Source organism: Halictus rubicundus, chromosome 2 (assembly GCF_050948215.1).
Source record: "Halictus rubicundus isolate RS-2024b chromosome 2, iyHalRubi1_principal, whole genome shotgun sequence".
In the NCBI taxonomy this organism is placed as follows: Eukaryota; Metazoa; Arthropoda; class Insecta; order Hymenoptera; family Halictidae; genus Halictus; species Halictus rubicundus.
In genome coordinates this window covers 22124449-22138368 of record NC_135150.1, presented here as the reverse complement: position 1 = coordinate 22138368, position 13920 = coordinate 22124449, and the positions used below count along the sequence as shown (strand labels likewise).

The window sequence follows — 13920 nt, the reverse complement described above, 5'->3', positions numbered from 1 at the left end:
ATGTATCCAATATGTAAAACTAACATTATTCAAAATAAAACTAACACTGTCATAGATACCTGCATTTTGCATTGAGATAAGCAACAGTGAATTATTATGCAAGTTACCACCAGTATTACTTCATATTTCACACAGTTAAACATTTATAAATTATCAGTAGAAAAGAAATTATTGAACTCTGTTTCTGAAAACTGTTTCTAAAGATTAAAATCTCTGGAGCAAATGTAAATTAATTTCATAGTAAAATTCACTATTTCAAATAAAATAGCCATACTAAACATAATTATAATTCTATTCTCACCAAAGAAATATTTATTGAACACTACAATATTACTCAATAAACGAATTGATAATTAATTTTTCTTTGTCTACTTACCAAGGATTATACCAATTTAAATTAATCTTAACTAATTCAAACAATGTATTAAAAGCTTTTGCAGGTGTGCTGTAATTAAATGTGTCGAAAAATATTTTAACTTAACAACTGTATCTTTGACGATTTTTAAATATAGTTTATACACATTTGCTGTATCCTCTTCATAAATGAAGACCAATGATATTTACGAACAAATTTTTAACCTATTGCGAAGTTTTCTTCTTATTACACAGTTTTGGCATTGTCATTTTTTCATTATTAATATTATACACAGGTAGTACAAACTTTTAAGTACATACTGTCTCAGCCCATAAGGATGAAACACAAAATGTATAAAGACAGTGATAGAATCGTTGTAGTAGTAAAGGTTTTATGATAAATATTATTATTTTATTTCGCATTCATAATTAAAATTATAAACAGTTGAAAAATATATTTATACGTTCATGTTGACTGCGTTTCCGCGATATTTGTTCGTAACAATGAATAATCTTGTTGCGCGGTCGATTCATATACAGAACAATTCAAAATGGCGAGTATAACGATGACGTGTTGATAATATTGAAACGGCGGAAAGACTCACAATATTAATGAGATGATCCTTTCGCCGCTAATTACGTGGATTAATTTTCGCGAGCAATCTATTTATACTGTTACTGGAGAATTTGCCCCATTTTTATATTAAAATCGCTAATGATTTAATACTTCGCGCATTTGGTTCAAGAAAACGTACAAAAATTTGGCATGAAGAAATGAAGTTAATGAAAGTGATGAGAATAGTTGTCTGTACAATTAAACGAGCCAATTTTCTTCTACCGATGATCCCATATCGTTGTTATTCTCGAAAACAAATTTAACCCTTCGTATGCTATGCCGGAGTCATTTGTGACTCATAGCGGTGGGGATAAGGTCGAGCGACCGTCAATATGTACAATTTTATTCCGATATAAGACGGCGCTTTTTATTTCGAAATAAGAAAATCGCTATCCCCTCTTCTTCGTCTTCATCCGAAATAGGACGAAAGCCGGTCCCGAGCCATCGCCTAATATCGAAAGAAAGCTGTAGCGAAATATGTATCGGCGTGGGTCAGAAATGACTCTGGCGTAGGCCTAGAACTCGCAAAAATCCGAGGGTTAATCAATTCGAAAATCGATACTATATTATTGAGATTATATATTAACTTCTATTCTGATATTTGTTTCTAATTTTCAGAACGACTCCCATTACTTTCAGCGCTTCTTAACAAATATTTGAACAATATATAACATTTATATTTCCAAACTTTCTTTCGATAAACAGATGAATTATTTAAAGGCTACTTAACGTTGTAAATTTTTATTATTTACGCTTTCTTCTACTTTCGCTTAAAACACTAATAAACGATTATGCAACAAATTGCAACATTGTCTTCTCTTTTCCATGAACTTGTATATGCAAAATGTAGCATTTCACGTTTACACGATTACGAAGACTTCAATGGTTTGATATGTCTCGATGATAATTGATAAAATTTTATTCGAACGGTCCGGAAACCTGACCAGAAAACTCTGGCCTCATTTACACAGAACGTTTATTACATCATGAGAGATAAAACGATTGTATCAATTATTGGATAAGGTGATACGGTCGACTTGGAATGCTCGTTGTAAATTCACGCGGTAGACATTCTCCTTAAATTAATTTTCCATTTAATCACTATAAAGAAAGAATCGTCGGGGGTTTCCAATTTGAATGAAATTTTATAGCAAGGTACAATAGCTGTAAAATAATAGATACGAAGTTTTTCTGCTCGGAAGCGTCGGTAACTCATATTTAAAAGGTGAATAAATCACATACTGTCCGTGCCTCACAAGAAGTCCCGTGAAATGACACAACGGAAAAGGGGGGCCTCACTCGCTCCGCCTATCCCCAGCGTTGACGCTCCAGTAGTCCAATGTTTAGGCTTTGACGTCACACGCTACATAGTATGTGTGGCCGCTTTAGCCAATAGAGCAGCTAGAGGCGTTCCCCTTCCACTCTGACCAATCAGCCCCGCATTCCTTTCGCGGGACTTCTTGTGCGGCACGCACAGTACCTGTTATTTTTCTGCGTTTCAAATGGCTATAAAGTTGCAATCGAATCGAAACCGTCCGATTCGCGATCCTCTCTCATAAGTAGTAGGTTTCGCTCGTAAAAATCAAACTTCTATTCCGTTCTCATTTCGTCGCGTACACTTAATACAATTAAGAATTTCATAAAAATTTACATGTCACTTAACAATTTCAATAATCCGACAATCAATGATTCAACACACCCGATGGTCTACGAATGTCGTTTTAAAGTATAGAATATAAGTAATTTGTTTACCAATGGTAATTGATGACAAGACTAATGATATTTATGCATTTATAACTCCTAATTTCCTGATATCCCTTGTCTGTATTGGTGGTTACGATTTAATGCAATTGAAAATGCCATAAATGCATAAAATCCGCAGTCTGTTAATGACGATGGAACATGAGGCAGTTTGAGTATAACATAAATATACATAATATATTATTTTCGACAATGAATCGCATTGCTGCATTAACCATGGCCTCTTTTAACATTAATTTCCTCGATTTCACCATCTCAGAAACGTGGTCCAATAATCCGGTACTCGGTGATCCGATATTACCCGAATCATGTTAAATTACCTAATTTACTGTACTACGAAACGGTTCATTTGCAGTCGGAATACAGTATTGTCTCGACACATGAAAACTTCGGTATCGAAATGCCACTTCTATCGTGTGTAGACATTATTCCTTGATCTTCTGCCGCCGGCGTCGAACAAGTAAATAAAACTGTTTTGTTATTGACTATTTCATTATGAAACTTTTACCAACATCCTGGTCACATTTTTCTGATTGAAATGACACCAAACACAACACAATTTCGATCATATTTACTCGTTTAATCCACGATACAATAGAACCTCGATTATCCGAACCGGTGATATCTGTATTCCCTAATCCCCAACTTAATCTAAAGTGATCCATATACAATACGATTTATTGTACAAAGATGTACTTTAACACTGCACTTAGGTAACTGATCTATTATCGTATTCTAGTGATCCGTTCGGATAATCGAGGTTCTACTATATCGTGGGTTAAACGAGTGAATGCAATCCAAATTGGTTCGTGTTTGGTATCAATTTAATCAGAAAAATGTCACGAACGCGTTGGTGAAACCCTCATAAAGTGATAATTAAAAGCAACAAAATTTTGATGAATTTTTCACAAGTGTGCGCACTCGCTTCCCCACGCATCGGTGCACTACTGTATTTCGCGTTGACCAGTATCGTTCTACGAGCTGCGTAACATTAAAAACGAGATAACTGTAACATTAATTACAAAGGGGTACGTTCTTCTCGCAAGAATGTTGAGGGTAACGATACACTTCGAGTAATCAGAAGATTCTAAATGGAACTTGACGATATACTTGAATCTCATTCAAGCCTGCACGAGAAGGAAAATCCTTAAAGGGGACTGACTAGTGTGCTAATATTGTATACGCGTATATAAAATGTATCAAATGTATCTCTATCCGTAAATCTTGTACAAACAACGAAACTGTGCATATACGTTATACAATTTGCAAATATGTACAAACAATCTCATTTCACGGAAACGCACGTCCCATATCCCGATCCTCCCGACTGACGTTCAACCACGCCTGCAGCCTAACACACACACACATTCTCTCTCTCTCTCTCTCCTTCTCATCCGAAGATACAAACTGGAGATAGCGAAATCCTACGTGTCTCACTTTGTCGGGGAAAATAAAAGGTATTCGTCGCGGTGAAGGGCCATGATGCATGGACCTAGGAACACTGGGGGTCACTGAATGAATCCCTTTGCGAATCGGAACACACGATATATCACACGATCTCGTACGTGCTCCCTTCGATCTACTCGTCTCGTGCATTCGTGTTTCGTTAGGTTTAATCGATCGTTACGCCGGTGGATTGAACGGAAAAAAATGTCTGGTCGTCATTCGTCGGCGACTACCGCGCGAGTCGGTTTCATGGCGATTTGACTAGATTATCACCAGCCATCGTTCTCGTGATGAGTATGGGCGTTTTCGGCACGCTGTCGGGATTCTCTTGCAAGGTGATCTTCACTCTCTGAGCGCCGGGGCTCAGAGGGGGGCCGTTCGCCGGCAACGGCGGGGCGTTGTTGACGGTGACATCGTCGGGGCTCGTTCTCGCCGGCAACGAGTCGTTCCTCGACGTGCTCTCGTCGAAGCTGGACCTCTCGTTGCTTTTCCTCGGCGGCTTCACCGGGTCGACGCGATCCGCGGTGCCGTTCTGAGACCTGGCCGAGTCTTGATGATCGCTCGATCCTTTCGTTTCCTCGTGATCGGTCGCGTCCTCGACCAGAGGCACGTTCTCCACGTTCCCGTTGGTGACCACCTTCGGGTGCGCCGCGTTCCCCGAGTCCAGAAGGGCTTTCTGCAAGTCCTTCATCTCGGTTCCGTTCTCCACGTCGCCGCGTTTCCTCTTCTTCCGACAGAAATCGCCCTTGTACGCGGCGAACATGATCAGACTCGCCAGGATCGCCAACAGCGTAGCCAGAACTACGTAGGACCCCATTCCCTTCTTGGACTGCTTCGCAGGGGACACCTCGGCCAGCTCGTCGATCATGTTCGCGCTTCCAGTTTTGCTTTCGTGGGTCTGCGTCAGATTCGCCTGCTTATTGCCGTTGAACTCCTCGACGCCGCTGTAATCGGCTGTCGTCGTGATCTTCTGCGTCGTTTCGGCGTCGATCTTGGTCGTTGACATCAGGACATCGTCGTCGTCGTTGTTGTCGACGGTCTCCACCGTTTCATCGGGTTCGCCGGGGGCTTTCTCCGGATACATATTGAGAAACTGTTCCCCCTCTAGATCGAGGTCCTTCTTTGTTTCTGGAGTCGCGGTTGTACTCAGAAACACGTTGAACAACGTGTCCAACAGCTTGTCCCCTAACGACTGCGACTCCTCCTCGCTATGAGTGGTTTCGTCCGTGTCCACGTTCCTGTCCCAACCATCGAAAATGGTACCAGTCCCCGATCCCTCCCCGGAGCCTTCCTCGTCACCTCCGGACCCCTCGACAGGATCAAACAGAGCATCTTTGTACATCTTCTTCCTTTCCATCGTCGGCGCAATTGGGATCTGGTCCTTCTTCTCGGAGGAGTCGAAGAAGAGCTCATCCTCTTTGGAACTTAGCTTCCCAGGACAATCGGCGTCCGTCGTTAAGCATTCTGTCTCCGGAGCCGGCGTCTCGATTTCCAGCTCTTTCGGTGGTTCCGAGGAAATCACCGGAACGTCGATGAATTCTTCGTCAATGGGTTGCTCGACCTCGCCGGTGCCTGATCCCTCGTAGTCACTCGCGTCCTGTGCGACAGGCTGATCGTTCTGCATCTGACGATCCTGTTCCTCCAAGCTGCAGATCATCGACGCGTCCGGTTTAAACAATGGCGTGCTTTTCATATTTTTTGGTCCGGCGCAGAGAACCTTCTTGGAGATCTTCACGCCGTTCTTCAAGATCATGTCCCTGACGAGAAGGGTCGCGCAGTCGCATTGTAGCGGATTACCTTGCACGTCCAGATGTTTCAGAGCCTTCAGCTCGGTTATCACCGGCGCCAAATGGCGAAGTTTGTTCTTACGAAGGTTCAGACTGTGCAGGTGAGGCAGTTTTTGAAAGGCACCGGAGTATAGACTAGCGATTTGGTTCTCGGCGAGGTTCAAGCTTCGGAGGTTCGTCAGGTTGCGGAAACATCCTGAATCTATTCGTTTCAGATGACCTCCTGAAAGGTCCAAGTGTCGTAGACTTGTCAGGTTGTCGAAATGACCCGGGCGCAGGTGCCATTCCAGCACGGGAGCCTTCAGGGTTTCCAGATGATAGGTCTCGATGTACTTGACGTCCTTGAGCTCCTGACAGCGGGCCATGGTCCCGTTCTCCAAGTCGCACAGGCCATTGGTCCAGCCCGTGCAGCTCAGGATGACGAGGAGCAACGACAACACGGTCGGTGCTGTCTGCATCTTTCGATCTGATTTACCTGGTGAAACAGAACGGATTGAAATTGATTTGAATCTGCATCGGACAGTTTTAAACTTATTTCTATACAGGGTGTCCCAGTATCGATGGTATAATCGTGGAGGGGGTAATTCTACAGTAGAACGTAAGTCGAAAATACAGAATAAATTTTCTTCGTTTGAAGCTTTCTTTTCGAGAAAATTGATTTTGAAGATCCGTTGAGTTTGCGTGCATAGCATTTATAAGAAGTAGAATCAGTAGACCATGATCAGACACATCAAACAATTCCTGTTCAATAGTCCGCGTGTTCGCCGAATTTTCAAACACGATTTTCTCGAATACGAGCCGTCAAATGAAAAAAAAAATGTATTCCATGTTTTCGACTTATTTTCTAATATAGAATCACCCCCACCACGGTTGTACCATCATTGTATATACATGTATACAAATTATTGGGTTGTTGCACGTGAAATGTCCGATTATGGAAGACAAATGTTACGAAGCGTTTTAATCGACAAAAATACTATTTGTAGCCTGCAGATTTATTATTTTATACCGTTTTAACGTACGAAGCTGATCTTTAAGATCTTTATCTTCATTTTGCATTGAAATATACACTTTTACTTTTACGAGAATTTTGTTTCTGAGTCTTATAATTAAAATAATAATTATTCTAATATATATTTTATTAATCATTTTTATAAAGTGTTTTATAAAGTATCAAAAAGCTCTAATAATTTGACCACTCACTGTACTGTAATACTAAAAAATTAGTAAAATCGTCTTGAAAATAATACATTTGCGTTTATTACTTTTATAGAAACACTATAAATATACTGTAACCACCTTGCGCGAATAAATGGTTATAGTTCAAAGAAATAAGAATTAAGCAATGAAATGATTCATTATAACAATGCTTAATTAATTAGGAGCTATGGTAAATAAGTAATACGATCTCACAATGTTTGTCAAATTACGATTGATATTTTAAAGCGAATTATATGAAGCATTCGAGTCTAAAATACGGTCGAAGTTTCAACTTTTATTTACGTCACTATCCCTATGATGCAACATGTAGTTACTTGTCTGAATAATTTTTCTCATAACTGTTTTTCCTGTTACTTCGTTTCATACCAAGACAAATTTACTTTGCTGTGAAAATAACCGCCTAAATGCATACTGCGCAAACATTGACACAAGCACTGTTCGGTCATAAACTTTACAAATCGCAGACATATTAACCTTCAAAATTTGTTAAACTTTATGTTTAGTACAAAAGAGAGTTTCTGTAAAGTAATATATAGGAACATATTGCTTTTATTATTGATAAATTGTTTAGCATAGTTTGCACTTCATCGTGAAAAATTTTCGGCTTTCGATTATTCATTCGATAAGTTTTATCATTTTTTCCAATTCATTATATGCTACATCAAAAAATTAATGTTCTAAAAAGCTCCTGCTTCGACTTTTCTGTAACTTTTCAAGTTTGTCGACAAGATTAACAAAAAAATTAGTGGTCTGATCAACTTGACATATTGACAAGATATAGTAACATAAGATAAGTAACAAGACATAGAACAAGTAACAGTTGATAAGTAACAAGATATACAAGTACAATAGAAACATTCACAAAATTACAGATTAATTGAATTGGTTTCTTTCTTAATGGAAAATTCCAAACAATCGAATACGAAACTGCCTAAGCCGTGGTCACCTAAATGTGACTCACCACGCAACCCAAGTGTTTATCTAAACGGAAGCAAAATAAGAAATCCATCTGCTCCAAAATTAACGATCCTTCCCCGAGGAATTCGAGGTCGAGTAGGTTCGCGCGCGCGCGCGCGCACGGTGAAAATATAACGACGAGGAATATATAGAGAGGTCTTTTTCGCGGCTTTAAATGTCACTTTCGACCGCTAAAACAGCGTCCCGATTGTTCTATAGATAGACAGATATCTCGAGTGAAGCCGGCTACTTTCGGCCACGTTATTTGCATTATTTTGCATACTTTCCGCAGTGTCGGTGTCAAGTGACGTCACAACACCGGCGATTTCCATATACACACATGTGGCGCGGCGGTCTTCCGATGAAAGAGAGAAACAGACGGCTTGTTCCACGCGTGCACAGCTTTCGCGAGAAACGTACGAGCATTGAACTCTCCTGATCGATCGTAATCACGCTTGCACGCAGTTGCCACCGCAACTGCACACATCGCGTCTCCGTTGCGTGTCCTGAAAAGTCTAAGATTGTCCGGTCCGACGCGACGGCGGGGAAAAATTCCTTTTGTTGTACACACCGGTGAATAATAATTTAGATAATCGTCCTGACGCAACAATAAAGATGAAGGTAATTCATCTCCTCTCGATGCTTAGTAACCGCGAGTCGGAAATTTTGCAATACGAATTTTATAGAATGCTCTGTTAAAGGATTATGTAAACGTATCAGATCGTACAGTAAATTGGGGATAACTATCTCAACCAATTTAGTAGGCAATTTCACGAAAATCTGAGGTATATAATCTTTGTTATGCTATTATTGTTATGCGAAAGGCTGTGAACAGATTTTCAACGTAATTTGTACTCTTATCTTATCGGTAGACTACGGATCTTTATGCACATTGTCTGCGTCAATTGTAAGACACAGGAGCTAAGTAAAATTGAACAGAAATTCGAAATATTAAGAAATAACTTAAATTCTATGAAAGTGATTCACTTATAGTGACTGTAAGTAATTAAAAATTAATTAAAATTTGTCGAAAGCGATAAATGTTGGCTTATAATGAATGCAGAAATTCTTTTCCGTCTTAAAAATGATTACAAAATGTGTTAAATTTTGATGAAGACGATAAACGTTGACATACAAATGAATTCCGAAATGCTTTTTCTCCTAGCAAATGACAAAGAATAATTTTAGAAGTTTTTACTAGCAAACTATAAAACAAGATTAAATCTTGTGAAAGCAGCAAATTTTGGCTTGTAACGAATACAGAAACTTGTAGTTAAATCTTATAAAAACCGGTAAATGCCTAGCTTATAATGAATATTAAAATTCTTCTTCCCCAAACAAGTTACATATTAAAATGTATGTTAAATCTTGTAAAAACTATAAATATAGCTTACAATGAATTCAGAAATGTTGGCTTCTAACGAATGTATAAACTCTTTTTCTCTTAATAAATAATATAAAATCTAATAATATATTAAATATAATGAATATATTAAATCGTGCGAAAACGATAAATGTGGGCTTAGAATGAATACGAAAATTCTGTTTCTTCTAAAAAAAAATTACTAAGAAATAATTTAAACAAAAGCGACAAACAAATATTATCTCGTAATGACCACATCAATTCTTTTCTTAGCAAAAGACCGAACAATAATTGAAATCTCATGGAAGCGGTATACATGGTAGTATACATAGTAGTTCCCAAGCTAATGCTGCTACGTACAGCCATAATGAAGTAGAAGAGAAACAGCCGCCGCAGGTGATACATGACTACGAGATCATCACGTTAAATTGTGTCACCGGAATTTTTATGTTGCTCATCAAGCAATTCCATCGCGGTGCGACGCGACGCGTGCAGACACGCGTGTATCCGCGAGCGTGTGTCTCCGTCGGAGACGTCTCTGACGAGTTCTGCGCCTAATTTGCAAACAGACGCAACGGTTAATAGGGCTTAAGTAGTTGCGTACTGCGCAAAGCAGTCTCGGAGTGTTTTGTCGGAGCGCGTGGGTGGAGGCAGGTCATGGCCAATGAGCGCGAGAAAGATTTTCAGTCGCAATCCGCGATTCCTCCCTCGTGGTAACAAGAGTAACGAACACCTGCCTAACTGCCTCGCCGATTCTAGACTCGCTTGCTTCCACAGTTGCAAAAGTCGATTCGTTAAAGCAGTTGCTCGTAAAATACTCACGGTTCGTTCGATCAGACGTGGATTTCAGCAATGTCGCAATTTTGGGCGCATCTGTAACCCAATCAAAAGACACACGTGTATTTAAACGTATATTTGGCGTAACTCGCAACGAATATTATACTACGGTTCTTTATGCAAAATTGTTTGTTTCCATTAGACGCTGGAACTAAATAGAAAATTGGAAATAACTAAACTAATAAATTTAGAGAAAAAGTACATTTATGTTCCATGTCTACAAACTATAGAAATGCAAAATTACAATAATGCATTGTTTTGTCTATTACAGTATTCTGACTTTACTGGAAGTAAAATACATTTAGGACCGATCCAATTTGCAAAATGGATTTTATTAGACTGCAGATCTTTATGCATACAGTGTATAGAAACCTCCAAGCACTTGTAAAATATAAATTTTAGTAAAATACAATACTGATTTATTTTATCCGTGATTTATTTATAATATAACGTTGAAATATACGTTACATAAATTAATTTCAGCGACAAAATACACTACGCTTTGTCTACTGCCAATAAAATCTTGAATATTTATAATGTAACCCTTATGTAATATAAGATTAATATTGTACAGAAATATTGTACTTGCTAAATAAGCCACTTGGTTTCAAGCAATAATAAATAAATAAATATACGTAATTTCTAATAAATTCTCTAAAATTACATCAAACGGTGCTTATATTTTACACTAGCGTATTTTATTAAGAAATGAGAATGAATTTATTTCAGAAAAACATGATTACCGTCAAATCTAAGAATCTGAAAAATGATTCATGATTCCAAATGTTTCTGTTAAATAATATCCACATAAATAAAATCTAAATGAAGCACGATTCTTCGATACTACTGCCGAAGACGACAAATAATTTATGAGTATTCTAGACAAGAGGAATAACTCGGATTAGGTATTTCATAACGAATGGCCCCCTTAGGCAATGACAGCTTACAGTGTAAAACCGTGTAGTAAGCGAAAGTAGCGGTCTCGTACAAATCTGCGAGAAGTTATTACTGGATAATTACAATTACCAAACCGGCACCCCCAGTTTCTTTCGGTTTTTACCGACCACGTGCCATCGCGTTTATCAATTTTACGGTAATGCGCGACCGGTCGTTGTTACCTGTTCTTTTCGAGTTCAACGAACACCGTCATTACCCTCGAAACAGAACCATATATTGCAACGCGAGATACCATTATACGTGGGAAAGAAACTCTCTTTTTTTCCCCCTCTCTTAATAACTGTGTAACCTACTTTGGTCACAGATTATTCGGAATTATGGCATGTACGACGACGGCAATAAACTGAAACACGTAGATTAAACCTACCAGCAACCACTGTACTATGATCGCTAAACCGTGAATCTGTAGGCAAAATCAAAATTTTCTGCATCGTTTGCAAGGTGTTGGGAACAAATCAACATGTGTTTCTTCCTTTAATAATCATCTACAACTTCTAGTTAGTAAACCTTAAAGAAAAGTGAAGGTTTCAACATCGTTCGCAAACAGATCATAAAATATCAGCTCGACACTGATGCTAATAAGCATAACCGAGATATCGTTCGCAAAGAGATTCGCTAGATTAATTCACAATGAACTCTGGGCCTAAGCGTAGACAGAAAATGCTTAGCCAATAATAACATGTGAAGACTTGCAGTGAAAAAATAGATTCTTTAAATTTAACAATTTCTTTGATTTTGTTAAATACAAGCCCACTTTAAATTACAATCGATTCAAAGAAATGAAACTAGTATCAAATAATTTTGAAACTACACGTGCTATGAATTCTGAGGACGGTGTACATACATCGATAAAACAGAAGTTTGACGAAAAGAGTATTTTACAAGCAAGAAGTAGCTGCGATTTCTCCAAACGGTATCGGTTATGTAAGCATTACTTGCACTTTCTTTTCATACGTTGCCCAGCATTGTCACAAGCACTCAACACATGAGTAACACTCTAACTTCAACTTCGTTCCACTGAAATGTAAGTTCGTATACTATAAAAACAATAATACAGCTACCTTTACTTCTACTGTCAGCAAAAATCGGTTAACACATTCTAAAAGGACAAAAACGCTGCTCTAAACACCTAATAGCGTTTATGATATACTTTAAATACAACAAAACCTCGATAATTCCACTTACGATTAGTCATAGTCTAAACCTTTCGTATAAAATATGGAAAAATTATAAAACAGAAAATGACTTTTGGATGAAGTCATTCTAATCAGTCCCCTTTAAAACTCCCGAAAAATTAATACTTTAAAACATTGAATTCGAAAAATCTGTAATATACTGCATCCTCTAAAACAAATTGATATAAATCATCTCATTAATCGTCACGAATCACACTTCATTTTGATAGTGATGCTTTAAATATTCCCAGTACTGCATTTTTATTATATATATTTCCACAGCTGTTGATTAAGCAAACCTATTTATTGAAATTGGTAATTGGGCTTCCTTCCTTAAGAACTAATTACACTGTGACAAACTTCAACTATGTATTTTCAAACTCATTAACCACTGTGGATCTCATTAGTACTCAGACACTCCTTACAATAAAACAACTTTTTCCAATTTCAATCAAACGACTTGAGAAAACCATTTAACAAGGAATTAGAAGGATTAATTTACTAAAAGACGCGTAAAAGAAATTTTTAAAATATCCTAATTTATCATTGTTGCAAGTATAATAACATTTGGCATTCGAACATATGCGTCGTTGATGACCGTTTCGATTTGTTATAATTACACTGCGGATTTTAAACGTTTATGATAAAAATGAGTAAGCGTAATTTAACCCATTTGCATAATTAGTATGCATACGCTCAACTTTGTTGGTCACTATCATTATTCGTTAGCTACAAAATAGAAATGGAGGGTGTTGTTGGAGATGAAAGTAGTAATTCTGATTATAGTGAAGAAGAAATTAGGCCACTGAAACGAAGACGAATTATTCAAATAAGATCCGATAGTGATGATGGCCTGCTTTTCATATTTCCTTATGATGCAAATGGGTTAATACAGTACACCACGCCTGGGCAACTTTCGGCTCGCGAGCCACTCCTCTCCCTATTCCTTTGGTCCCGTCGCGAAACTCCTGTGGATTGTAGATGTACATGCATACATTCGCAGTCACGCGAGGCAAAGCATGAAATAGTTGATAGAATTTAAAAATACTAATGCTTAAATAGAACAATTTAAAAATGCTACTGTATCATTTTCAGCCTATTGGACATATTAAAAAAAATAATAATAACTTTCTATTTCTGTCCAGGTTGTCTCAATTCAGGTGGAAAATAATTATTTAACGTGTAACTATTAATAACATAGCTATTTGGTGGATTTAGATGAAACGTTACTATCTCGCTACGTTTCTATTTACCATTTCGATGGAGATCAACATTAAATAAAAATATAGTATTAAACATAATTTAATTGAATCATTGCATTTTGAATGTTTCCGAAAGTCCACTTAGGGGGTTGGTCTTGTGGGATTTTTGGCTGGTTCAGCAGGACAAACACGGTTCATTCGCAAGGAGGGGGTTAAATCGGAATTACGTGACAACAAAACGCTC

General features: G+C 38.0%; 1 protein-coding gene and 1 long non-coding RNA gene across 3 annotated transcripts in view; both read right to left on the bottom strand.

Annotated features, from left to right (window-relative positions):
* Positions 1-740: 740 nt before the first annotated feature.
* LOC143365617 (uncharacterized) overlaps positions 741-13920 on the bottom strand; it is a 152258-nt gene continuing 139078 nt past the window's right edge. The window contains exon 2 of the long non-coding RNA XR_013084570.1: positions 741-4100. This is a non-coding gene — a long non-coding RNA (uncharacterized LOC143365617). The remainder of the gene's footprint in view (positions 4101-13920) is intronic.
* Positions 741-13920, bottom strand: part of Wdp (Leucine rich repeat protein windpipe) — a 44414-nt gene continuing 31234 nt past the window's right edge. Inside the window, exons 2-3 of one of the 2 annotated variants that reach the window (XM_076805929.1) lie at positions 10328-10378; positions 741-6439 (exon numbers count right to left, since the gene is read on the bottom strand). In XM_076805929.1, the coding sequence (XP_076662044.1) occupies positions 4425-6422 (1998 nt within the window). In that variant the 5' untranslated portion in view covers positions 6423-6439; positions 10328-10378 and the 3' untranslated portion in view covers positions 741-4424. The remainder of the gene's footprint in view (positions 6440-10327; positions 10379-13920) is intronic. The other variant, XM_076805930.1, reaches the window with a different exon arrangement.